Genomic DNA, 26,692 nt, shown 5'->3' on the forward strand with positions numbered 1-26,692 from the left:
AATTTCTTTTCTTCCTTTCTGTTGGTTTATTTTTTGCCAATTTAACCTGCTCCACTATAATGTCCTTTCAATGTGTTTCTATACAGTTATAGCATGTTTTTCTAGCTTATATACACATTTATTACGGTGAATGCGCATTGGATTAGAATGTCTAAGCTTGTCCATTTTTTTTCTTTGAGGAAACACTTATGGCCCACTGATGCCATTGATAGTTTTGACAGAAATGACTATTTTGAGTCAGGTCTTAATATTTGCGTGGAAGGTTAACTATTATATATGATATTATTTTAACAAAAAATAATTGTCTAGACTTGAGCATATTTCTTGGACTACTTGTTGCTGTTTGTATAGAAAATATCACTGTTTGTCTGGCGGACTTTTTTTTCATATTTTATAGGCCTTCTTTATCTAAACCGCGTCGATGTGAAATGATTTTTAAAACCTGTCTGGCACCCTTGTCACTGCCCTCTGGTTGACTTATTACATTTCATTTATATTTCCCACATGCAAAGAGGGCATTTTTTCAAGTTATTAATGATAATTTTGCGCTGTGCTTTATGTTACATTACAACTAAAGACTGTAAACAAACGTTAATGTATGCGAGACATTGAATGCCTTAAATGTGTTGGTTTATGAGCTGATCTATTGCTGAATTTGAAAGAGGGCTAAATTTTCTTACTCATCACCGCATGCCTCTACGAATAATAGATCGAAAAAAGTTAAGGTCATTGATAAAACCTGCACAGCCTGCCTTCATAGTTACTTAGAGACATTGCTTATTAGCTTGTATCTTTCTAAACTGATATACATTCCCTACTGAAGAAAAATAATGTTTATGATGTTATCTTCCTGTACTTTTTACATGCCCCTTTTTGTGTTTCTTATGTTCTACTTTGGTAGAATTTGACGGATTTCCAAAACCATGGTTCGTCGAATGTTTCTTTTTTCCAGTTACATGATGAGGCTTTCCGATTTTTGACTTTTTGTCCCCATCCTCATCAAAATCTTCATCATCATCATCTTCATCGTCATCATCATCATAGTCGTCTTCATCGTCAGTACGATGTCTGTAGAAATGTAACCTGTGCCTGCGTGGAAGGTAGTCATCTTCGTTTCTATCGTCTATATCTGCATGGTAACCTAAACGGTTGCTCAATTGATATCTTTCCATACCTCCTCTGTATTCACTAAGGTCATCAACATTTGGAGGGAATCCTGGATTTTGTAAAGGATTGTGATTCGTTTGAGGTAACGGATTTGGGCCCATGTACCTAAAAGTTAAAAATGTGTTAGAAATGTTTTAGGTCTAGGACACCCTCGTAAAAAAATTAATACAATTTAAATTAATACAATTTAAATCTCTTTCGAAATATATAGCTTCTTTTGATTCTTTACCAAAAAAAATCCTGAAGTATAGGCATATATATACTGTTCTTACCTTTGAGACGGCATTGTAGCACTATTTATTGCTGAATTCACGCCATTACTTGATGGTAAGCCTGCTCCAGGTTGCATACTACGAAAAACATTTTCCTGTTGCATTGCAATTCTTTCTTCCTCGTGAGCGTCTTGTAACTGCGAGTAAGTCAATGGTTGTCCTGAAACTGGATTCCCTGGTCCTTGTTGTCCAACGGATTCTGTTTGCAGAGGAGGAGTATGATCCATGGAAGTTTGTAATGATTGCATAGGCGAATTTATACCAGAGTTTGGCGGTTGTGTTGCTGGTTGGGCTATATTTCGATTAACTGAGTTGAGAAGCTCGTCGTTCGTTGGGGTTTTAGGAACAATTCCTGAATTGTTCGGCGTCGTTTGTGCTGCCGTTTTTTCGTCATGCGGTGATTCATCCATCACGTAAGCTGACGTATTAATCACACCTCCTTTTGGTTTCTCAGGAGCTTTCTCTGAGTTTTCATTACTTGCAAGTTTAGTGTTTCTACCATTTATTTTACTGCCAGCAAGGATTTCTTTAACCTTCTTGAGGAAAATACTCTGCGCCTTTTGTAATATATTTGACAGAGTTTTGTGCGAATTTTCGGTTCTATTTTTATCGTTTGACATCTGGTTCGAGAGTTCTTTTGACTTGGTCAACTCTGAAATTATCTTATCGTGCTCGGTAACAACTGATGACAGCGAATTATTTAATTCTTCGCCCTCATTCCGTTGGGCTATCGCTGATGAGTCCAATGGAAGGTAAGAATGGTCACTCTCAGATCCATTCTTGCTTTTAGTGGAGACGTATCCAGAAGCCTGTGGAGCAGCACCAATTATATTAACGTCCTGGGAATTTGGTTCACTTTTCGCTACCGTTTGTGAAGAATTTGTAGTTAGGTGTTCTTCCAACACTGTAGCATTTCCCTGATTCCCATTGTTTTCGTTGTCTATCTGCCCTTGCTTTGAAGAACCGACTTTGCCAGGTAAACCTATTCCAGCGATAGTATTGTGTTGATTGTCATCGTTTGGTTTGCCAGACACGATCCGTGAAGATTTTGTATAGTTTTTCATATCTAACGTAGGATTTCCCCCTTTTCGGATTATCGGTCTGTTTCTTTCATTCTTGTAGCTATGTGACGAGACGTTACCTTCTTTCTCGATTGCTTTATCGTTGTCGAAATTACGCAGTAATTTCTCTTTAAGTTTTTCAAGACGTTTTAGTTTTTCGAATTTACTGTGAGCATTACTTATCGACAACAATTCATCCAAAAATAATTCCTTTCGTCTCTTTGACTCATTTGGAGGATTCTCCATGACTTTTGAAATGTTTCTGTCGTTTGTATCATCATTAGCGAACGGAGCGACATTCTCTTTCTTTTCAAAACTGTTTTGTGTAGTTGAATGTGATGAGAATATTGAATTAGAACCAGTTGAGGCTTTTTGCCTTTTAAATGGCTTCTCTAAGATCGACAATTTTGTTGGAATCACATTTTGAGGCCTTTTAAAGACCAAATCGTGGTATGGTCGACGTACATGACTAAACCTTGTTGTTGACTGACCCTCTCTGGCATTTTGAAACGTATGGCCTGTTACTTTTCCTACTTTCAAATGATTATTTTCTTCTTTTTCTGGTAATATATACGAAAATCTCTTCTCAAGATTGGCAAGTTTTGATAGTTTTTCATCCTGGGCAGTTTCCAGAGCCTCCAGGAAGGACATACGTGCTTGTGCAAAGGAATACCTGGCTTTGTTTGTTTGACTTGTACCAATTTTAGCGACGTGTTTCACAGGCTTTAATACGTTTGATCTTTCATCAAAATCTAGCCATCTGTTGTTATGCCGCTGTTGCATCGTGGTTTTAACGTCTCCTTTAGTCACTTGCATTTCTTTCTTCACCTGCTGGTTACGTTCCTTCGGTAGGTTGACTCTACTTCTACTTTTTTTAGTCCTAAGGCTCCTCAGTGTTTGGAGTAATTGCAAAAACAGTTCTTTTCCATTTCTGTGTTTTCTGTGATGAGTTCCTTAGGCAAAACAATGAAAATAATAATGGAATTCTTCCAATATTTTTACCTACTTTCATTTATATGAAAATTTTCCCTTTTGGTCAAAGTTGTGTTTTGAGTAAGAAGGTCAGAGTGCATGTTTATACTTCGAGGTAACATGCGAGTGTAGAATGTAGATTGTTTCAGCTTCTCATATTCTCATTGATATAATTTGATAAATGTCGTTCTTTTTGACAATTGCATTGCTAAGTATGAGAAATGTACTTCTCTAATTGTGTTATTAGCCTTAAACTACCTTTTGATCTGCTGTGAATCCCTTTTGATCGCTTGCTAATCTGGTTCTTTTTTCCTGTGGTTCGAACTTTTTCAATTTTTTTTTCGATTTGTGAAACGAGTTTTGATTCAGGGCTTATGTAATTTTCTCCGACTTCATCTGAATGTATATTATCGATTTTCGGAAATATCAGGCTTGCTGATTTTACTTTCTTATGATCTCGTAGCGTTCGGATAGCATGTAGTAAGTTGACCAGCATTCTCCTCCGGCCAACTTCTGATCGTGATGTTTTATCGGAATTGGGCACTGAAAAGGAAAATGGAAGCGAATGATATTTATGATATGTTTAACGATTGAATTGTAGCTATTAAACAATCGTCAGTCTCTCCACATCTTTTTTACCTACCGTAACTCTGGACATGTTTGACTACAAGAAGCACAATCAATACCGTAATCCGCTTCATGCTTGTTCATAGGCGAGGTGTTGTCATACAGGTCATGTAGGCTAACCCTAATGAAATTAAACAAATATGAAGTAGCAGAGAGGGGCATTAAAAAATTTTGATACTCAGTGAAAACAAAATGTAACTTCAAATATGCTGCACAACTTTTCGTGTGAAGTATTTGTGCTCATAACTCAGAAAAACTAAAAGCTTTTATATATATAATACCCCTGCAACTTGGCATTCCAGTTTACGTATTAATATATAGTCTGACTATAGTTGAATGGTTAACGTCAAATGGTACTTGTCTCAGGTTTCGGAACGTTTTGGTTACTCTATCATTACTCTAGAAATTCGTCGGGCAAAACTGAATATATGAATATTCATGCACCCCCCTCCCCTCCCAGTTATCGTTCTAGTTATGCCACTGATCATCAAATATATTTGCACTGCTTTTCAAATAGCATTAAATTATGCGGTAGCTTCGGCATGAAATTAGTGAAGTTTAAGTATTTACTTTTCTCGTGAATGAAATATGCCTGCCATGATTATGAATTCGCCATGTTTGATTTACTATACAGTTTCGGTAAAACTGTTGGAGTAGGATAAATCTAACCAGAAAATGGCTCATATAATCACACTTTAAACCTAAATAAGGTTAAGCTCGAAAACTTATAATTATAGTCTCAATCTTAGCCTAATATTGAGATCCAATGACTTAGTATATGCAATGATTAACCTTCACGGTTGACCACATGTCTACTTACCGTATCAATAATTTTCCTTCCGACTAAGATCATGCCTCCCGGTGGATTATCAACTTTCTACCCCTACATATAGGCAACTATAATTTTCTTCATGTTTTAACTCTGTCTTTTAGTATAAATATTAAGAGAAACACTTGATAAAAAAATTGAGACGTCCTTCCACCAAATAGGGTATGATGTAATTTGTTAAACCTCATTAATTATTTACAACATGTTCCTTGGATGCACATAAAACGTTTTCAAATATATAGGCCAGGAATGGACTCTAGCCTGTATGAACATAATTGTTATCATGCAGTGATACAATGATTGCTATTGATCTTAAAAACATCAGTTTCCGAAGAATTTTCGATCAATATTATAAAGAAAAAAATATTTCAAATTCAACGATCGGTTTACTTTATTAATTTTTACGAACCAGGGAAGTAAGGGAATGTGTGTTTGCAAATTATTAATTAGAACAACTTCAGGAATTTCACCAATTTACCAGTCATTTCACCATAGATAAGATTCCATATCACATACAAACAAAATATCGATCATGATAGTCTGGATAGGAACAAACTTAAGATCAGTAGTTCATTACATCACCTGCTGTGAGAAACTGCAATACCTGTTAACAATAAGATAAACTGAATCTTAACCGTTCGAGTCTCTTTAAAGTACTACGTAGTTTCCTTTAAAACACCGGGCTTAGAACTTAGAAGAATGATTTGAAATTGGAATTAAGTTTCATTTGATGAAAGCAGTTGTTGTTTTTTAGATGCTTCGCTTCAAAGTAAGTTCTGATTACTATAATGTTAACTGTAAATGCTATTTATATACAAGTTTACATGACTGTTTAGACCAAAACCTCTATTGTATGTTTCCAACATATAAACATTATTGATATAGTATGCCAACTTTTATTTCTGTATGTGCACGTAAATTGTTCCAATAAATAACGCACAACCATGCACTGACATGGCTGTTGTATATGATTTTAAACTTTTAGCTCGTTTCTGGCCTGGGTGTAAATTTAAATAGAAGAATAATGAAGAACGCTGAACAATGAAGTGGATATTAGTTTTCTTAGCTGTAACGAATATTTTACCTTTGTCATCCAACGCAGGTACGAAAATCTTAATTCAAATTCCAATATACGAAAAAAACGAGTGTTTATTATTAATTGTTTGAAACAGTTAACAGTTAACAAATTCAAACACTTTAACGTAGTGAGAATATTGTATCGCGATATATTACGATAAATACGATAACACTGTTTTAGACAAATGTCCTGGAAACGACAAAGGGAGTAAATCGGCGCCTTTGCATCACATAATTGAATTTGATAAGAGAAATAAAGTTGGTGGGAAAGATTGCGAAAAGAAAAAAAACGCATCCTCCAAAAGTTCAGGCGCTGTTCTTGGTCTTCATGGTCTTCTTCATGCAAGATCGCAGCAGAAAAATAGACATAATACAACTAAGTTGAAAGAGCAAGCGTCTTCACACAAAAACATTCTTATCGAAAAACCAGAAGATCAAGCAGGATCGAAAAGAACAAGTAGCCAGCTACATAAACTTCAAGTACGAACGGAAACCATCAGTATGCTGCATAAGATCGTCGAGAAGCACTTTCCAGGAGGACACTTAACAGTTGATCAAAAGATTAAAGCTTTGAAGATTCTTGGCAAGTTGATTAAACTTAAGAAGGAGGGTAAGAATTCCGATTTGAAAAAGCTTTTGAGTGCTTTGTCTGTCCATCATCAAAACGACGCATCGCATGATTCGAAGGATAAAGAAAAGGATATAAAGAGCGAGCAGTCTGGAAAAAAGGACAAAACTGATGAAACTGATGGCGGTGATATTTATGCAAATATAGCAAGTGGTCCAGATGTACCAAAATTACCACCAGCAGTCAGTGAAAAGGATCCAGATCATGCGCACTCGAACATTATGCCAATTGGTCTTCAACCAATGGGAGGAGGAGCTGGTAAGTTAAGTATAGCTATCCTATCTATTGTTTTGTCCTTTACAGCCTACTCAAATTGATCGATCCTATCAACAGTGTCAACTACCACCGTGTACAACTTTTAAACGTACATTTCATCAATGGAAAAATCATTTTGCAATTGACACGCGCTGGAGGTGATGTTTGTAAGGTATCATGACATTGCTGATCATCCCAAAGTATACGATGTGATAGTTTATACTTATATCTCAGCTGTTTACAACTACTTTGAATCATAAAGTCATGAATCTTGGTTGTTGTCGCTGGCCTTCTCCATTTGATCTTCTCGACGTGTTTGAAACCAGGAGATTATAGTTAAATTTCTCAATTTTTTAATTTTGCCGTCGAAGCCTTCTTATTTTCCATCAAATAACCAAAATATATAAGTACAGGTCTGTGTCCATCACTTCGAGTTTACATCACTACATTTTAAGCATAATCAGCAATGTCATACTTACTTCCCACCTCTCACTAGAACGTCATATAATAACAGTTTCATTGAAACGTCTTCATGCATTTACAGGTGAAATGATGAATACAATGTCGCGTCCGAATGATATTAGTGACTTCAATGATCGAGTATCCAATTTCCAAGCGCCGGCTTCAAATTCACAGGATATGGATACAGGACAAGCCTACCAGAACGGTTTCATGGGAAATGGCATGGGCTTGTCAAGAATACCCAGCATGATGGATGGACAAGGCTATGTTCGTAGTCGTATGCCATATCCGAGAAGAAGGCTTTCTGGAAGAGGGTGGCTTAGTGCGAGACGACGGCTCTACGATGACGAGGATGACGATGATGATGGCGATGACGATGACAATGAAGATGATGATGAGGAGGATGACGATGAAGAAGTGGGACAAGGTAGAACAAGGTCCTATGTTAATCGACATCGTTATTATGACGATGATGAGGATGATGACAATGACGTCGACGATACTGGTGAAGAAATTGAGTACACTCGTCGTTTTGATAGAAAAGACAAGATTGCCAAAAGCCCAAAGAACTCGAAAAAAAATTTGCAAAAGCATATGTAAACTGATTTAAATATATGGACGCCAGTGTATCGGTAATAATTAATGTACCCTCGTTACTGGATGAATATCTTTAAAGTTTCCAACAGATGTTAGAAGCCATTCAAGTTCATTTTGCCCAATCTGGTACAAAACTAGATCGGACAGTGAAACTAGAAATACGCCCTGTATGGACAGCCTTAGGCCGAGATACCGTCGTGGCCATTGCAAGGAAAATACAATGGTTATAAGGATCTTGATATGCATGGAGATGAGCCTTAAGAAATAAAAGCTCATTCGGATTTGGCTGTGGTCGGTTAGATAGTAGAGGTGAAAAAAAAGGGAAAATAGATTTAAACGAGATTAGAGGCTGAGCTACAGATTGATATCATACTCATGTCTGCTGTATTCGCGCATTCTTACGAGGCTTACGCAATCGAAAGAGTCTTAAAGTAAAGAAGGCATAGCAGGGGCTCCGTGGGAATAGAGCCTATCCTATACTCAAATTATACTGTTCGTGACTTCTTATTTACTTTCAGAAATAACGAAATTATTTAATAATTGATGTCAAATATATGCGAGTTAATTCTATATTTTTTAATATTATGTTGTAAAAGGCATGAACATGGCGAATCAATCGCTTCATTTTAAGTATGAAAACAGAATATATTTATGTTGTTAAAAATACTTATTAATAGTTTACCCCGCTAACCTTAGTTTAGGTAATGGCCCTGATAATTTCGCAAGTTTGTTAACTTCCTGAATGAGTTTTTCTTTTTGTTTCTTAAGACTAGTTGCAGATTTATGGCTGTTCTGGATTATATCAGCAACTTTATTGGACTGCTTGTTGTATTGTTCATCATAACCGTACAAAACACCACATGTATGTTTGATTGACCTCCTCTTGTTGTTCTCTTTGTGGTGGGTGTGTCTGGAGTGCTTCCTAAGCCTGGAACAAATCTTGTGCAAAGTTGTAGTTTTCTTCACTCCTTGGACAGCATGTTCAGCTGAGGAAATTTCGAAGAATTTTGCTGCAGAACATTGTACGCATGGTGCATGCAGAGCAAATTAATTAAGCAGAGTTTTATTATCAAAACAAAATTATGGCGTTAGCTAGAGACGAAAATACATTTTCAGACCTTACAATTTCTGAGCCGATATGGTACTTTTTTATGTGTGCCGCGCTTACCATAGTTAACTTTATCGTCCAAAATATTTCTCAGATTATCTGAAAGGCAAGTACGAGTTTTAATGAAGCGGTATATATTATGATACCCTTCTAAAAGGACTTCTTTAATATACTTCACTCTACTCCGCCCCCCCCCCCCCCCGGCTGTCCAAGGAATATGAGTTTGTGCATGTAATGTACGTCGTCAACTTGAATAAATGCGTGTATAATGACATTTAAAAACTTCGTTCTAAACAGGTGAACCGAAAGAGTGGCGTCAGCAATCTTTTTCATACGCCAGGATAAGAATGGTGTACGACTATTTGCATCGTGTAGATCGGCCTTTAGGAGCCGTCAAGGAGCAATAAAACGCAGGCGCTTGCATCACTTCGCATTTTCATGTTCGAAGTGCTAAAAACTCAAGAAAACATTATAATTTCTCCGTGAATTCTCTTGAATATTTGTATCATAAGTTTTTGTATCATAGTCCATGTCATGGAGTTTGGATCTTTTCATTTTTCATTATAAATTTCGTATGGCAACTTAAATTATGCCTCTGATGGTCGACGTCGACGGTATTATATACACGACCTGTCCCCTTCATGCATGTCACAATCATTCTGTCCAAGTAGCGCTCATCGGACATTCATGAAATGTACAGCCTCCGAAAAGATGCCGGCCATTGCCTAGTGTTACTTATGTGTTTTAAAGAAAGCGATTTAACCAGTCAAAATAACAGCATGCGTGCACGCCGACGTACGTCCTCTAAGAAATGCAAATTTTAAGAACAGTAGCTTTCGATCAGTTTTTAGTAATATATCCTTAGACTTACCAGCTTCACAAACTACTATAAAAACCACAGACAAGATGAAGAGCGAAAGGCAAAGATTTCCATTCATGATCACCAGATATATAACCTTTGTTTACAAAAGTGAAATTAGAAATGAATTTTGCAGGTGTAAGCACGTACTATTTAAAAATATACTCAGAAACTGTCTAGTTTTAATAACATGCAGTAATATTTCCTGGGTTTGCGTTTATTTATCCTACCCATAGATATAAAACATTACTCATTAGCTAGCTCTAAATTATTATTGGAAGAAATATAAAAACCGTATTATACTATAGTCTTTATATGTTATAGGCCAATATGTTCATATAGATTATTATATAATTGCATGTATCAGACTGCATGCACTAATAACCATCATCTCAGGCGCTAGTACGTACAGAATATCTTACCTTATTTCGAAAAAATACTTCGAATATAAAGTATAAATTTCATTTTATCAACGAACGTGATACATTACATCCCGGCACATCTCGACCGGTACATGTTCTGTTTCCGGTACCAGCAGGTCATTCCTTGTCTAATTGTCTTCTTATCTATATATACAAATATATATTTAGATCATGATTTATGATAATGCATATATTGGGAGAATGAAAGTGTAAACTTTCTGGCATGCAGTTTTGGAATGAAACTGGGACATGATCATGAGAGTAGAATTTTTGCCGTTCGCGCGGTCCCTAAGCAGTTTTATAATCTCACGTTTAATATTTCTAACCCAGAACCCAGGTGGAAACATAACTTTATGATCTCGGATCATAGCGAGCAAAGGAGGAAAAATTCCGTATTATATTTTCCCTGGTAGACATAGTGAAGTGTGAAGTTGAACGGAACGGCATGAGCACACCAGAATCGAGGCCGCAGTGGTACCTATAATAGGCCTGTGGATAGCTCGGTTGTCATGACAATAGAGTTTTAAATATGCCTCTTTTTGCGTTATTTGTAATCTCATTCGATTTGAAAACGGGTTCATCAAATTTCTAGACTAAATGAGGGAGACGTTATCTTTAAAAGTTCAAGCAATTGATGATGTACTATATAATTTGCTGATAAAGTGATCTTGGAGTTGCTCGAGATTAAATCTACTTGCGAATATGTCTGTACAGTATTGTGACTTACCTAAATTGGTGCAGACATGATATAGTGGTTCCCAGTGCATTGGCGGCCAAAATTACTCAGCTTCAAAAATTTACCGGGCGATTCTATTTGGGATCTACCCTCCCACTCTCTGATCTCTCTCTCTGAGCCCTTTACGCTCCGCGTGCCCCGCAGTGCTATCTATACATCTCTCACATAGCACGATAAAGCATAAACTGTTTCCGAGCCCATTTTCGACATGGTTCACTGACCTCAATAGTTTTTATATATTCACCAAAGATAAACTTGTACATTTTATTTGCTTCATGTACGAGCCATATCTTAATTGTTTCTTGCTTTTTATACCTTTTGATATTTTAGCTAAATCTTCATCGTAGCTAACAAAAGCAGCTTCTCGCTGTGACTTCTTCAGGCCCCAAAGTGCTTTTCGATCCGTCCTATATTATCCCATGATGTATACGATTAAATCCATGAGATTAAAATAATGCCGTTGGAATTGAGTAATTATTTTGTTTAATGCTTGCCTTCGGACGCATCGTTAAGACTTTTTTGAAAGGCTAAGCCGTTCTTTCCTATAAGTCCTTCTGTCCTGCAGAAAATGTAGCGAGAGTGGAAAGTATTTTGCACCTAATTACGCTTTGCAGGTTGTTTATCGTGAGCAACAGGTCGCCAGTGTAGCGAAATTTTACAAATGGCGACGTTAGCGTTGGCAAAATTACTGATCTTGTTATCAGCAATTGGAGGTTGGTAGTAACGTAAAAGATATATACATACATTAGGCAGTATATATAGATTTGTGTCGTAGACAACGCTTAGTATCTGTTTTGTTCCCCTTTTTTGACATGGGCATTGTGCTCTTGAATTCAAGTTTTGTTAGTCACCGACAAAATGAATATAGTGATCATTTAAATTAAATCTGTGTTGTTTAAAATATTTAAAAAAAATTATTTATCTTTAGAAAATCATTTTTATCGTATCGTTAATATTGTCAATGACAATGGAGTATTTCATTTATAGGAGATAAAATAATACACTACATTTGAACCCAGTGAAGCAGAAAAATTTAATCGGTGTTGTTTTGGTATTTCAATTAATTGTTTTAAGAATCAAAACGGCGGCCAGCATGATAGCTTATCTCGTAAAAAAAGTTCACGTGAGCTCTAGAGAAGACATCAATTTATTTCCTGTTTATTCTCTGAATATAATCATATATGAACAAACGTACAATAATGCTGGCATTGGAATATGAAGGATAAAGTCATATATAGGGACTTCATGGAATTAGTCTAAACGGACTATGAAATTACTAAAAATTACTATTTAATTTCTGTTTGGAGAGTTTCAAACACAACTTCAAATTTGTAAAACAGCCAAGTTCCATTCAATCTCGTATAGGTGGTTGGTTCTGGTTCAATAGTTCATAGTTGTTCTGCTTAGTCATACGCATTCATTTATTTTATTTTCGTATATAATATTCGCGGCCAAAAATTCCAGTTTTAAATTAGCTATATATTGTATGGAATAGCGTCAAGATTTTTCTCACTAATTCTACAGGTAAATTCTTCTTATTTTCTACAGCATTATCGCTGCCATTGGAACCACTTCCAGGTAAATCTGGTGCAGACCAAGGTAAGCGTTATTGTTCATTCTTACGCGCAAATTCTTTCTGATTGTCCACTTTGTTATTTTGTTCCTTAAAACGAGTAAAACCTCGCAAAAAAAGGCTAGAGGTGTGAGGCATAATTACTTTCCATGACACAAGGTGTGATGACTTCAGGTCATGCATGAATTTATGATGGTAACACACTGAAAAGTAATTTATTGACCTCTTTCTTCCAATGATGCAGTACGAGAAGCTGTAAGAAAGGCCGAAGAAGCGGCAAAGAAAGCTGCTGAAGAATCTGCGAAACATGGAGACAACGCAGCTGAATTGAGAGTTGCTGCAATCAGGGCCAAGCTTGCCGCACAGAAAGCTATTAAACAACGGCTGCACGACACGCACAAAATACGTCCAAATTTAAAGTCCATCAGGAAATGGCCACGTCCAGGTAAGTAAAAAATCCTAGTTTCTTTTTGGTCGCTGCTCTTTGCTACCACGACAAATCAATGGCGGATGTAAAAAGACTAAAAATGTTTCTGGGAAGAAGGGACGCAAAAGGTGGATATCAGACTCTTAAAATAAACTAGTACTGTGGCAACAATTAAAGTCTACCCCCCCTCCTCATCATATTATATGCCTTCCATGTATAGGTTATAACAATTTCACTTTTTCTAGACATGCAGGCAATAAAGTTTTCCCTTATTGTTTGTAGCTCATTTGCAGAACAGCATGAAGCAGTTTGTTAACCACAGACACGTGAACAGGCTTTTACCGCTTGTGCACCGCCCCTTGAGACGGCCGCTGCATAGGTATGTAAAGTTAATGTGTAGCTACTTCTCTATTCTTTTGCTATGTCCATGCACGTGTTGAAAATAAACTCCATGAGAATTATCATTGAGAAGCCAGGAATATTTCACTGAAATGTTTCCAAATATCTTAAGACAGTATGAATTAATATCATTGATCCTGTGAAATTACTTTGCAGAAATGCATTTTCGCATATGATCAGCTTAAACGATTTGGCGAATGATCACGCTCCTCAAAACAATTATCAGGAGGACACAACCTTGGAGGATAGATTGGCGTTGGAGGCCGAGGAGGATAAAAAGATTGGATCACAATTCCCCGACGATAGCGATTACACTTTCTCTCGGTCTTCATTGACAGGTCGAGATGCTACACAGGTATTCATAACATAGTTATGATTGTATTTTTGCCATTTGTGATCTCTGGGTGAAAAATACATATTTCCACCGAGCACATACGATACTAAAGACTTCAATTTGCACTAATGACATGTTTTTGTTGGTAGAGCATTCAAAATCAAGTTGCAACAGAGAGTGCAAGGGAGCTTAAGGAAATACAGCGCCAAATTAACGCCGAGTCTCAGAATTCTTTAGGCAAGACAACGATGGGGGATGCAGCCGCCATGTTTCACAATCCCTCGCCACAGTCAGCAGGAGTTCAGCAAAAACCACAGGCGCGCAATGGGATGATGGAACTACAAACAGGTAAGCTATACCTAAGTAAGGCATAAAGTTTTTTACTATGGCTAACCTAGCTCATGAGATTTATTAGAACTATTTCTATTAATGTCAGATTCGATTAATTAAATCTACTAATAAACTAGCAATTGGTTTGCAATGTTGCAAAACTTCTGTTTAAGTGCCTTCCTAATTCTCCCTTTTTTCGGGTGGAATCAGTATTGGAATAGCTTGGTTGATATCGTTTCTTTCCCATCCGCGCTTAATGTAACGTCTTGACATTACTTACAGTTTTTGGCAGTGAATAAAATATCTTAAAAAATTACTTAAGTAAACGTTTGGTTTGTCTAATTTCATTCTGATGAATTTAAGTATTTTGATTAATTTTGAGATGCTATTGTTGATTGATAACCTATCCCACCCATGCAGGTACATGTGTCACTACAACCTATATACAATTTAAAATACTTATATAATAATAATTATATATTCCAATAAAGTTTTCATTATTGGGCGGCCGAAAGATATTAACCCCCAGATATATTATTGGGGGATTCGCCCTGTTACCTACGCCCTAACTATGTTATGCCCTATACGGGATTATTTAATTAAGATTTGAACCACGCTTTAACAAACGCTGAGAATATGAACAGTGATCCGAGATTTGCGAGTTCGCCGTTAAATAATGAAGAGGGAGACTCAATTGGTGGAAATTCATTTACAGGACTTGGCGAGGAAAGACAAATCGCTGATATGGAACCGAGCGTGGCTGGGCTATCAGCAATGGAAAACCCCGGACAAACAGAACAGATGGGAGATGGGCAAGCAACTTTAGAAGGGCAGCAAGGAGGCAGGTTTATTAGGGAATTCATAAACATTTTCTTGGGTTTAGCGTGCCCATTATTGAAGGTATTTTTAATGGCTTTATCTCATTCCCAATTTTACCCTTTTTTCAGACACCATACAATCTGCTACATCAGCTTTAGCAGCCGGTGCCGGCCATGCTGCTTTTGGTAATCCTCACCTTGGAATATCTAATGATGTTGGTGGTCTTGGCGGACCAACTGGACTTGGAGCAGCAGCAGGTCTCGGGGGCGCCGCGGGACTCGAAGGAGCAGGGGGACTTGGAGAGGCAGGAGGACTTGGAGAGGCGGGTGGTCTCGGAGGAGCAGGGGTACTTGGAGGAGCAGGGAGGCTTGGAGAGGCAGGTGGTCTGGGAGGAGCTGGGGTACTTGGTGGCCAAGCGGGACTTGCAGGACTGGGTGATGCTGGCATTGGGAATAGAGCATTAGGTGGTAGTTCATTGGGTGGAGCTGGTGGTCTAGGTGGAGCTGGTGGAATGATGCTTGGAGGAAGTCCTCTTCTTGGCGGAAGTATGAAGAAGGTATAATTACAGATATGATATATTATCTATCTTATTTATTGGGCAGTGTCGAAGCGGTATGACTGCGAACACCGGATTAAGGATAACCACCGATTAAAGATACCACAGCATACGAGAACATTAGAACAATAATAATACGTTGAAGTGATGGATAAGGAATTTATTCATTTAATATCAAACAGGAAAATATATTTACTACAAATGCTAGACACTATAACATGAACACATTCTGAAACGCTAAACGCAAAGACTATCATGCAGTCTACAGGTCAGAACGATGACTGGAAGGTATTTGTTTTATGGCACTTTACAAACATTATACTAGGATTTATAATTACACAACTAAGGGTACGACAATGACATCCATATCAACGTCATTTACACGTTGACAGAAAAGTCTCTGGGGTCTGGGGACGATTTTGATGCCATCTAAGATCAGTTGATTAAAACAATACACTTCAATAGAGCGATATATGTTTTGCTAATTGAAGAAATGGCTCCTATAGGAGACAATTTAAAACACTGAACAAGAGGATATACATCTTAATAGTAACAGATCAATACCCAGTAGGCTACAGTAAGGAACTCGCGAACTCCCCTATCATACTTTTAAAAAGTTATACTGACATCATTCTTTGAATTTCACCGAAAATTTTACTGTTGTTGCCTTTTCAGTCAAAAATCAACAAAAGTTGAAAAATGTAACTGACAAATGGGGAAATATGTTTGATCCACATGTGAAGAACTACAGATTCATGCTGAACACATGCATCTCTTGTGACCGAAGTCCGATTTTTCGTGAAACGTTCAAAGTTTGGTTAAATGATAAAAACCAACCGATTGCGTTGGATCTTAATTACTATTTCAGAAACAATCGTGCAATGTAAATATTTAATTTGTATATATATATGCAGTGTATTCAGTAATATGCTAATAGTCTATGACAGGGTCAAATTCTTTTTAAGAATTTTTAGTCGGCATGGGTCAAAACTGCCCTCCAGGCGATTTCCACGCTATATATATATATATATATATATATATATTAATATATATATATATATATATATACGATATATACGATATATAGCTAGCAACATGGGATTTTCAATTACTTTATATAGGTTTATTATCCCTTTCGTGTGGTGCTAGCGTGGGTACGACGTATGATGGAAAAATATCGCTCTTAATAAAATAGTCTGTTCAAGAAATATATAACCAGGACTTGGTTTACGTTTCAGAAGCGCATTCATGCAAACAAACGCTCGGATCAAACTATATAGAGTATAATTCATTATTTTTCTTTCGCCATTTTTATGCCCGATCTACAAGTCTGTTGGCCGAGGCGATCACTAAAAGCTGAGTTTTAGATTAAAAAACTGATTTGGCCCAACTTAGCTGTACTAGCTACTGCGTTATGCGTTTCGACTTTCGACAAGTCTTATATACCTACCAGCGTAGATAATGAGATTGCAGTGCAGCGCTGCGCTGTTTTAAAAATGAAGTCATGCTCCTCAATGGCACTTAACACAACAACGCTGTCACCATTACCTTTAACTTTCTGTAAAGGCCCAATACTTAGTGACCATGGGTAACGTAGCTTCAACTCAATCATGCACTTCAATTCCGTTCATCGATAGCTTAATCACAAATTCATATATTCCGCTACAAGATCAAGGTACAAAGACAATGACGTATGCGGTGAAACTGATATGAACAGGAATTGCTGAAACGGACAAAAATATTAAAATAAACCACGGGATGTTAGGCATACAAATTTAACGACAGTCTCATAACAGTTCTCTTCATCTTTCATTAACTAGTTTCGCTCTAAATAACTGTTCTTGTCGCCTCGGTTACCTGCACACGCATTTGTATTACAAAGACAACCACTTGAGGTCAAAGATTTATAGAAGCAATATGAAATATAAGTCTGAACGTGCAACAAAGACTTTAGATGTTGGTGTAATATTCAACGTACAGCGTATAACCTCTCAAGGTCTATTCTTGGCATGAAAATTCATCGCGAATAGTATTTTCAGCGACCTTAATTAAACTTAAAATCATGGCTTCTTGTCAGGACGAAGTTTATGTTGTTTATGGTGAGTAATGTTATTTTTTATTTATAGCTGATAGGAAATTTTTGAATCGCCTAAACCAGCGTAAATAATACTAATAGCCATGTGTGGATATATACACTCGGCTTTCTTAGGCTATATAGGCTTGTATTAGATCCTATAACAAAGCAAAATCTGGAATGAGGTCAGGCTCGCGCCACGTATTTTCAAAGTCAAAACATGTAATTATAGCCTTATCATTCAAGAAGTAGCTAAGGGTTAGACAGTCCTATTCGTCTGTCATGAAGCCAGGTTAGCTAATTTTATATAGCTAAATATATAATACTGCATGAACTGTTCAGAACAGCATACAAAAGAAATAAAAAGAGCGAAGAGCTTTGTTTACAAATTGAGATTTAAACCTGCATGTCGGGTGTTGATACCTGCACGTATATGGTGGCTATAGGCCTATATAATATAATAACGAAACCCTTAAAATTATACAAGACCGGTTTTTTCATCAAGGTATAGCAGTACGTGCGTGGATATTTATGCATAAAAATACCCGAATCAAATTGTGAAAATATTTCTCTTTAGAATTCCTATATCGTTGTACATGTGCATGTACACTCGAGTTAAACTCGTGTTTTTAGTGGTGTCTAATTTACTGTTAGGTTAAGGTTATAGCCTGTAGGTTTAGAATTTAGATTATATTCGTGGGTTCTACATTGACTATTTCAGTCAATTAGATCCAATACTTAAACCTGACTCAATGAAAGTATATAGTCTATAAGTGGCTATGCCTATATGGTCGGACGAGTTACTATAATCATATACTAATAGAGTACCCGATCTATCCGAGTTGGTGGTGGCGGCTGATAACTTTGTTGTAGTGGAAGCAGAATTATTATATTAGGGAAGTTTCGATGGATTACACGTGTCTTTGAGACTCTCGAACGTGACTGGGTGAAGTACAAGTATTTCTAGCAGCATTGATGGGAGAAATGTCAGATATGTTTTCCGGCTTTTATGACAGTTCTTTTCCTTAATTAAAAATAGCGACGTAACAACTAATTTCACAGCAATTCAATTTGTTTCATTGGTTCTCGTAATGACTGTTTCAAGAAGAGAGTACTGATTTCGATGAAGTTTGGTAATACTACTAACTGGCACATAGGAAATTTTAAAACAGGAACCGTAAAAACCATACGAAAGTTTAATGCGTACGGCAACCTACACACGGTCAACCGCTGATGATTAGGTCAAGATTAAATCATGCTCTCAGGGAAAAAAACTAATTCGTGGGCGTTGCCACTGATATCGTGCCGGAGTACTTTATTGAAAACAAAAAGGATTGCATTCAGCTATTATGTGGAGATCAGCGGCTGTAGGATGATCGAGCGGGCGGCTCAGGGTGGGCGGGGCGTCAGTTCATAAGCATGCAAGCTAGTCACAGTTCACCATACTGGATTTCCACTTACAGCGAAATATATGCATATTTGCTTTGAAAACAGCATAAATTAGTTCAACATGACTGTTCTCAATTCAAAAGGAAATATGCAAATAATTCGCTAGCGAACTATTTCTCTATAAGTGGAAATCCACCCTCAACTCTGTGCACTGCGCTAGTCCAATGCAATCGTCATAGCTGATATGTTGACTTGTGAATTATTGTAATACAAAATACCAAGCCAACGGAATTTATAACAAACCTTTTGTGGAGTTATGAATTGCTATTAACATACCAGTGAACTCATGCTGGTTGTGCTGCTTGTGGTACGGTGATTTGGAATCTCGCATCGTCGATTTCACTTCGAAGTTCGAAAAATTCCTATACGTATTTCAGGACGCTGCTCGATCGATGAGTATAGGGTTTCCCGTGATTCTACGAAAACGTCGGGTACTGTCTCAATTGGTCATAGCTTCTTTTAGTGCATGGTCTCTAGCGAATGAAACCATGTCGGAATCTCTCGGAGGTGATACAACACGATAAGTTTAACGCGTTACTTTAAACAGTTACATAATTATTATTAGTTTGTTAATTGATGTTAATCACAGTACTTGCATGGTGACGCGGTCGAGCAATTTAGGGATTGTTCATTTGATCAGAAAGTATTTGTCAGAACATGCCACCGAAGGATTTGAAAGTATATGAGTCAGTATATTAGTCACATGCCACCGAAGAGATGTCAGTAAAGGCCGCGCTGTTACACTATGCAATTTTCCTTGGCAACTTGCAATGCAATTATATAATTTTGAGGAATGTTAATTTGTAAAGAGTGTTGCAAAGAAAACGTTTGCAAAGGAAATGTAAGAAATGTTCGTATTTGACAACTTCAGATGCCTCGGGAGTAGGATTTCATTGCTAGTTGCAAGGAAAGTTACATAATCGGACAACTATTGTTTAAGGCCTGATGGCTCAAAAGTCAGAACACAAATCAATTCCTTCCTGAGGAGCTTTTTCTCGGCGAAATCCGAATAAAATTTGGAGGCTAATATTGAATGATTGCCGCTCTTGAAATGTTTTTTGATTCAGTGTACGCATTCGTGTTAATCTACACGATTTCGCAGAAATATCGACTATAAAATAAGTACTAGTCGCGCTTAGATTTGACCGACTTGTAACTTGATCCGAGAAATTAACTCCTTTCAATGCGTTTAAAGAAGCGTTGCGAGATGTTGACCTGGGTGAAGAGCAAAAGGAGATCGGCACTTTCGAGCACTATAATTATCGCTAAAGATTTCTTTTGTATTTCTGCTTATTTCACTCGTGTGAACCAGGCTTTAGTGCGCATTTATAAACTCGAAAGAAGGGTAAAATTTAGTATTTTTGCACCTTTCTTGCAGTTCTATTGACCATTATAGGGTATAAAGATCGACGTTAACGTGTCTACGTAAACCCACTTATTTAAGCAGTAGCGTATGGCTATATAGCCATGTATGCATGTACGGTTTGCTCTTTTCGAATATACTTTGATGTTCGCTGCATGCCCGTGAAAACAATTTCAAAAGAAATGAATGAAATAATGACAGCATAAAATTTGCGTAGCGGGACTTGCTTTAAAATTTACATACTATAGCAAATAATCTGTGAAACATGGAATCTTTGACGTGAACACATTATATAAAATATGTACACTATACCACCGGTAGCTAACTAGTTATTCTCACATGCTTATCAATCTTATAGGCATTTTCTTTTATTTTTGAAAGCAAATAATGCAGCTATTGGCGTTGTAGTTTATTTAAAAACTATATGGATTATAGCATGAAAATTTAGTCACTTTCAAAACTGACAGTACTGTGTCGTTGTGCGTCCAATTTTGTCCTTTAGGCCTTAACACAACGAACAAGAAATTGAGAAAGTTTTGTCCCAGAAACGAGTTTAAGCGACTCGAGTAACTGAATACAATATAATGGGATAACAATAGTATAGCGTTGGAGTCATTCTTAATAAATAATATATATGGAATGAGTAGGACGCGCGGAAATGGGACAACTAAATGTTTACTAAGTCGCAGACAGTTTTGATTGGAAGGAATTATTTATTATGCGGAGGAGAAAATTATATATGATTTACATCTGCTATATCTTGAAGACTCCTTGTTCCCCCCACGCATCAGTACACACAGCTGGCAGATTAGAATAACTGGAGCGTCGAACAACATGAACGTTGTTTATTCCCAATGAGTATTATCCTTTTTATACTGAAGTTAAGTTTGTTATATAATATTTCGAGAAAAATAGCCTTTCATGTAGCCTCAATAACATTTCAAATACGGCGAGGCAGTCAACGGAAAAAAGAAATACCCTATACTTTATCTTAATGAGATGAATATATTTCGGATAGAAAAAATACGTAAATGCAAATTTATTCAGTTCTGTCAAACTGAGACAAAAGATCACATTATCATCGTCAGTGAACGACCAGATGCTCGACGAAGCTGTATAAGAAACAGTTTAAGCGTCCGATAAATTATATAAGTTTCGTAGAGTTTAAGTTGTGGTTTGAAAGCAGGAATACCTAATGGATTCGATACTATAATATTGTAAGATATGTTCTGACTAACTGCAAGAAGAGGAGATTATATTACAAACACTGCTAAGTCAGACAAACAAGATGTAGGGGTCAATATGTACTTGGTCTAAAAAGTGTAAGTGAATTTTGCTTTGTATTTCACACGAAAGTTCGGTGTTGTAATCATATTTTGGCTATGATCTTAAACTACCGTACAAGGGGAGGACATTCAAGGCCGCTATGATAGATTTACGTCTGTCGGAATCACCCAGTTTGTTCGGCATATTCGTAAATTCAGCCGTACTTCATGATGTATAAAAAGTATCTTCTGTCGACTGTCGTTTTGAGATATGAGCGTTCTTTTGAAAGTATAGGAGTATACGTTCATAAGCGAAGGTTGAATTTTAATCAACTTCAGATTGCGGCTGAGGCTACGACGTTGGCTATATAGCAAGCGATAGAAAGCAGTTCGCTTTAATGTGCATGACTAGTTGTTGTCTTCGAGATCAAGGAAATTATTTGAAGCGGGTATATTTCATGTATACTGTACTGAAATATGTACTTATATATCTACTGTATATATATATGTAGCTATGTGTGTATGTCCGTACGTATAGGTATATATGTGTAAAAATTGTGTTGGATGATATTCACTAAGTCTTTAATAAACAGTTAACTATATATATCAAGAAGGGAGATTCATGGGACCATATTTGATATTTAGAACCAATTAAAAATCTCGTTGCATTCACGATATTCGCGGCTATTAGAAATTGTTTGTTGAATGCTGTCTGCACTATCATCACTTCATCGGCCGCTATATATAAATGTGATAGAGAGCTTAGAATTCAGTGAAAGCCAACTATGAAGGAGAAAGATATTGACAGATGTACGCTTAGACGTATTCCTTTAGACTTGTGTCTTTAGTTTACATACAGGACATTCATGCATGTAAAGGTAATCCAACTTTGACATTTTTTTAGCCCACATAAAATATTTGCTTTGTGGCTCTTTCATACGAGAAAGGGTCGAGCTATTACAAGATTTTTCCATGGAGAATTTAGGTTTAGGTCCATAAAAGGAAATACAACCTTGTGAGAGCAAAGAATACTCGTGACAATATTTTTTCCTCAATTCTGTCCAGGCACTTGAGTCAGTGGTCAGTTAATGGTCGCGACGTACTGCATTTCTTGCACTATTTGGAGCATCTTACCGCAGCGAAGGAAACAAATATTCTAAATTTACATTAATTGACTATATCGTCCTTTCAAGTTTCAACCGTAAAATTAATAGTTGACTTTTGTGTCATGCATGTTTATCAAAATTTTACTAGTTCAATGCTCACTCAGATATTATTCAGATTTGGCAATTTTTGCGCTCTTACGTTAATACCATACTAATTACATAGTAATTGGAACGTATTTAACAATAATTTAGATTTCGTAGAATCGTATACAGAGTAGCAGGAAAATATTTCAAACTTTTTGAGCTTTTTTGCCTGGAAAACGTCTCGACTGGTCGCAACGGAAGCTCTTTTGACATTGTCAGTGTGAACATGGCATGCACGTATAATGGATATACTCCTATAGTGTATTATATATAGTTCTATAACTATATATTCGCTTTTTTCCTTTTTGCTTCTTTGAATAATCATATTTACATGCATCAGAACTATACTACTTATACTAAAACCTGGGTAGTGCATGATGCAAGTTTTGCTGACATAATCGGCATCGTTTGATATAGTTGGGTTTTGTCATCTCCCCTCCCCTCCCCCCTCTATCACTATGCCCCTGTTAAAATTCTCTCTAACACAATATACACATACATATAATGCGCTCATCCAATTCTAAATTTGATATACGTCTTTCTACATTCGTGTAGATCGTTTATCATCTTTGAAACAGAGACTGATGGATCCAAACGAAGGTCGGCCGTATATAGAAACCTCAGACCAGGACCTTCCACCTCTGTACGAATCAGTAAACAGCAAAGACAGCGATGACAAACGGTCACCTTGCTCAAACATAAACCGTACATTGTTGCCCTTTAAAGCTTTCTATTTCTTTTTCTATGGAGCAGTCGGATCCCTCTTTCCCTTTATCGCACTTTACTTCAGGCATCTGTGGCTGTCACCAACACAAGCAGGACTTTTGGTTGGCTTACGGCCAATTGTACAGTCAGTTACAACACCATTTTGGGCTTTATTCGCGGACAGATTCAATGCAAAGAAAATTGTCCTTTTTATTGGCCTATGTGGTTGGCTGTTTTCCCATACTAGCCTTCTTCTCGTTCCCGCAGGTAAGAAACCGTTGAGTTGTACAGAAAATGCAACACGATTGGTAAAGCGATCCATTGACTCCAACTATCCCATGTCAGACAATGTATTCGGCGAGGAACCCAGTAACCAATATCCACGCGAGATTCTCGATTACAACCCTGCGGACGTCAGCTATACCCCGAAAATTCCACGCGAGAAACTTCCTCGAGGGAGTCACGAATACAAATCGACCGGATCAAACGTAAACGTGTTGCAACGCGATGATACAAATAATCAAACATCTGAAATCAGGAATCGTTCGGAGAACAAGTCATCCGAGGGTTCGCACAAAACCAAAAATCAACCTTCAGCATCGATAGTAGACAATATGAATTCAGAATTCGCAGACAAAACAATTGCAAAAAGGTCTTGGTGGTCCATTAGTACTAACCATTTACCTCTGGATACGTGGCACACCTTCACTTACCTTTTCCTGATTATTTTGTTTGGAAATTTATTCGCGGCTCCCGCACAGACCATGGCAAACACCGCAACACTCCAGGTTCTTGACGATGAAACACACAAGTATGGCGCGCAGCGATATTTCGGTTCCATAGGTTGGGGCGTCACGGCGTTCGTGGTGGGAATGTTAGTTAGTTTAAATCACGATAGCTCGCTTGCGTGCAAAGGTCTTGATGATATCAACTATACTCCATGCTTTTATGCCTTCGGCGTTATGATGCTCTGTTCCCTGGTTGTCGCAATCCCTTTTAAATTCCGAAACGAAACTGATGTAAATCCAAGCAAAAGCCCTGCTTTGCTTAGCATTTGTCAGGAGCAGAATTACCTTACCCTGTTTGTCTTCTTCGCTGTCTTCGTGGCTGGTTTCAACATGGGATTTATTCAGACTTTCTTGTTTTGGCACCTGCAGTCATTAGGAGGAACTCAACACCTCTTCAGCTTAATTCTAGGTTTTAACGCAGTCGGTGAAATGGTCGGGTTCCTGTTGTCCGTGAAACTCATCTCAAAATACGGTCATTTGAAAGTGCTGGCTTTGGGAATGTTCGCCTATGCTGTTCGCTTGACGATGTACGGCGTGGTTGAAAATCCATGGTTAGTATTAACTGTGGAATTTCTGAAAGCATTCACATCGTCAGCTGTTTGGTCTTCAGCAATGTCGTATATCGGGCAGAGTTATCCGGTCGGGTCAAGCGTGTCGGCCGTAGTGCACATGTTGTACTGGGGAATTGGTTACGGTGGTGGGGGAATGCTAGGTGGAGTTTTGATGGACCAAATTGGTGCTAAAACAGTTTTCCTTGGATTGGCCATCATTAGTCTCGTCGTTGTTATCCTTACCTTGGTTATTGTGCATTTGAATTGTTGTACAAAAAGAAAGCAAGATGTCTACATGCCCGTGGAAAGTGACGATGACGATGACGAAGAAGACCAGGACTCTGATGAATAGGTGTAATCATAATATAAACCGAAAAGTAGTTTTAAAATAGAATTATCGAAGCGTATTTGTTAATGCTTCTAAAATTGTTGTCAAAATGGTTACGCTGACTGTTTTTGGCACTGAATTGACTCGCCCACCTGACACCCTTGAAAGTCGAAGACGAGGGATGCCAGAACCATAGGAAAGCAAAGGAATAGATTTTCGTAAAAGAGCGCTTTTGACGCATAGAATATGCCAATGCGTGTTTGTAAAACATCGGCAGTTGCACTTCGTCTCATCTTTTCTCTCTGTTTTGAGAGTCTCAGAATTTTCACCAAAAGATTATAGTGTAGAACAATTGTACTCTCTGTTATGTCCACATTGGATATTTAGCTGGAGAACTTGAATGTTTTCACAAGCATTGGTAATTAAAATAATAATAATTTAATATATTTATGGGGCGCTGTCTTCGGAAGTTTAACGGCCCCTTTACAGTTTTAGTGTCTGTGAAATAAGTAAAATGCGAGAAAACAGTTTTTCTCGTGCACGCTAGATCCTGTAATTGTGGTAAAACCGCAGATAGAAAGGAAGTAGACTGCCGGTAAAACGAGGGTTATCTTTAAGAGGGGAATGGGGAGTTTGCCCATACCCATTTTAGTAACGTAATATATGCATTAAGTTTTTAAAATATATGAACTAGATTGAGTACACAAAATATGCGCGCAGCTGTCGTTCAGTTTTGATCGAGTACGTTTTGATCGTCGTACAGAAGTAATTTTGATTGCGCAGAATATGCGTGCAGTCGTTTAGTTTTGATTGAGTAGACAGATTTTAAAATATGCGTTCGGTGTTGTTTCGCTTCGATCGAGTACAGAGAATAATTATGCGTGCAGTGTTGTTTAGCTTTGACTTGAGTACGCTTAGATAGATTCACAAATACTTGGGTACACATAATAAAACGCATTGCACTATTATTACACTTCTTATTAACGTAACGGGCCATATGCCAGAAAACAGTCCTCACCCACAGCTGACTGTTGAGCACAAAGATGCTGGAAGTCGAATCAGCCGCTGAAGTTAGCACGAAGAAGCAGCAGCCTCTGAACGCCAATAAGATAACACAAATATTCGCATGCGACCATGCACGATTTATTTCGATTGGCCAAGATTAGATTGGCCGCGTGGGAGAATAAGTCTTGCGCGAAAGAAAAATTGACCGAATTCAAGACTCGCTTCAGCTCGAGTAATAGAATAGAATTAGGCTGGATTTCCACTTACAGAGAGATTATAGTTCGCTAGCGAAATATTTGAATATCTTCTTCAATTTTTTTAATTAAACGCAAATTGAATATCGATGTTTTCACTAGCAATATAGATCATAGATGATTTCCAATAGCCGCCATCTGGTTGATACT

The 26,692-nt window shown here is 37.4% G+C and overlaps 4 protein-coding genes across 8 annotated transcripts; 3 read left to right on the plus strand and 1 right to left on the minus strand.

Moving 5' to 3' along the window:
- Positions 1-12: 12 nt before the first annotated feature.
- Positions 13-5,497, minus strand: LOC114538361 (myb-like protein AA). Of its 2 annotated transcripts, XM_028559532.1 has the most exons (6): positions 5,338-5,497; positions 4,920-4,982; positions 4,116-4,220; positions 3,731-4,015; positions 1,440-3,453; positions 13-1,272 (listed from the first exon to the last, which is right to left on the minus strand). In XM_028559532.1, exons 3-6 carry the CDS (start codon positions 4,171-4,173, stop codon positions 843-845), a joined length of 2,787 nt encoding a protein of 928 aa, XP_028415333.1. In that variant the 5' UTR covers positions 4,174-4,220; positions 4,920-4,982; positions 5,338-5,497; the 3' UTR covers positions 13-842. The 2 variants fall into 2 exon arrangements, with proteins under 2 accessions (XP_028415333.1, XP_028415332.1); XM_028559531.1 differs by lacking the exon at positions 5,338-5,497 and having other exon boundaries at positions 4,920-5,084.
- Positions 5,498-5,533: 36 nt separating this feature from the next.
- On the plus strand, positions 5,534-8,650 carry LOC114538366. The gene is made up of 4 exons (XM_028559541.1): positions 5,534-5,697; positions 5,914-6,030; positions 6,187-6,891; positions 7,433-8,650. The coding sequence occupies exons 2-4, from the start codon at positions 5,970-5,972 to the stop codon at positions 7,948-7,950; spliced, it is 1,284 nt and encodes a 427-aa protein (XP_028415342.1). The 5' UTR covers positions 5,534-5,697; positions 5,914-5,969; the 3' UTR covers positions 7,951-8,650.
- A 3,030-nt stretch (positions 8,651-11,680) lies between these two features.
- Positions 11,681-16,518, plus strand: LOC114538365 (uncharacterized PE-PGRS family protein PE_PGRS20-like). Of its 2 annotated transcripts, none has more exons than XM_028559539.1 (9): positions 11,681-11,785; positions 12,621-12,671; positions 12,890-13,090; positions 13,355-13,451; positions 13,628-13,826; positions 13,955-14,153; positions 14,740-14,976; positions 15,083-15,510; positions 16,186-16,518. In XM_028559539.1, exons 1-9 carry the CDS (start codon positions 11,734-11,736, stop codon positions 16,204-16,206), a joined length of 1,485 nt encoding a protein of 494 aa, XP_028415340.1. In that variant the 5' UTR covers positions 11,681-11,733; the 3' UTR covers positions 16,207-16,518. The 2 variants fall into 2 exon arrangements, with proteins under 2 accessions (XP_028415340.1, XP_028415341.1); XM_028559540.1 differs by having other exon boundaries at positions 11,682-11,785; positions 14,851-14,976.
- A 724-nt stretch (positions 16,519-17,242) lies between these two features.
- On the plus strand, positions 17,243-25,982 carry LOC114538364 (major facilitator superfamily domain-containing protein 6-like). Of its 3 annotated transcripts, none has more exons than XM_028559536.1 (2): positions 17,243-17,609; positions 23,467-25,982. In XM_028559536.1, exons 1-2 carry the CDS (start codon positions 17,573-17,575, stop codon positions 25,305-25,307), a joined length of 1,878 nt encoding a protein of 625 aa, XP_028415337.1. In that variant the 5' UTR covers positions 17,243-17,572; the 3' UTR covers positions 25,308-25,982. The 3 variants fall into 3 exon arrangements, with proteins under 3 accessions (XP_028415337.1, XP_028415338.1, XP_028415339.1); XM_028559537.1 differs by lacking the exon at positions 17,243-17,609 and adding an exon at positions 19,479-19,540; XM_028559538.1 differs by lacking the exon at positions 17,243-17,609 and adding an exon at positions 21,477-21,718.
- Positions 25,983-26,692: the final 710 nt, after the last annotated feature.

This window comes from Dendronephthya gigantea, unplaced genomic scaffold (genome assembly GCF_004324835.1).
Source record: "Dendronephthya gigantea isolate DGI-Jeju-01 unplaced genomic scaffold, DenGig_1.0 000181F, whole genome shotgun sequence".
NCBI classification, from domain to species: domain Eukaryota; kingdom Metazoa; phylum Cnidaria; class Anthozoa; order Malacalcyonacea; family Nephtheidae; genus Dendronephthya; species Dendronephthya gigantea.

Excerpts from the sequence above, each read along its gene's own strand:
- LOC114538366 (XM_028559541.1), top strand. The coding sequence starts at position 5,970 with ATGAAGTGGATATTAGTTTTCTTAGCTGTAACGAATATTTTACCTTTG. Across the intron at positions 6,031-6,186 it reads ACCTTTGTCATCCAACGCAG|ACAAATGTCCTGGAAACGAC; the intron begins GTACGAAAATCT and ends ACACTGTTTTAG. Across the intron at positions 6,892-7,432 it reads ACCAATGGGAGGAGGAGCTG|GTGAAATGATGAATACAATG; the intron begins GTAAGTTAAGTA and ends ATGCATTTACAG.
- LOC114538361 (XM_028559532.1), bottom strand. The coding sequence starts at position 4,173 with ATGAAGCGGATTACGGTATTGATTGTGCTTCTTGTAGTCAAACATGTC. Across the intron at positions 3,454-3,730 it reads GATTCACAGCAGATCAAAAG|GAACTCATCACAGAAAACAC; the intron begins GTAGTTTAAGGC and ends GTTTTGCCTAAG. Across the intron at positions 1,273-1,439 it reads GCTACAATGCCGTCTCAAAG|GTACATGGGCCCAAATCCGT; the intron begins GTAAGAACAGTA and ends TTTAACTTTTAG.
- LOC114538365 (XM_028559539.1), top strand. The coding sequence starts at position 11,734 with ATGGCGACGTTAGCGTTGGCAAAATTACTGATCTTGTTATCAGCAATT. Across the intron at positions 12,672-12,889 it reads TAAATCTGGTGCAGACCAAG|TACGAGAAGCTGTAAGAAAG; the intron begins GTAAGCGTTATT and ends CCAATGATGCAG. Across the intron at positions 13,452-13,627 it reads TTGAGACGGCCGCTGCATAG|AAATGCATTTTCGCATATGA; the intron begins GTATGTAAAGTT and ends ATTACTTTGCAG.
- LOC114538364 (XM_028559536.1), top strand. The coding sequence starts at position 17,573 with ATGGCTTCTTGTCAGGACGAAGTTTATGTTGTTTATG. Across the intron at positions 17,610-23,466 it reads CGAAGTTTATGTTGTTTATG|ATCGTTTATCATCTTTGAAA; the intron begins GTGAGTAATGTT and ends ACATTCGTGTAG.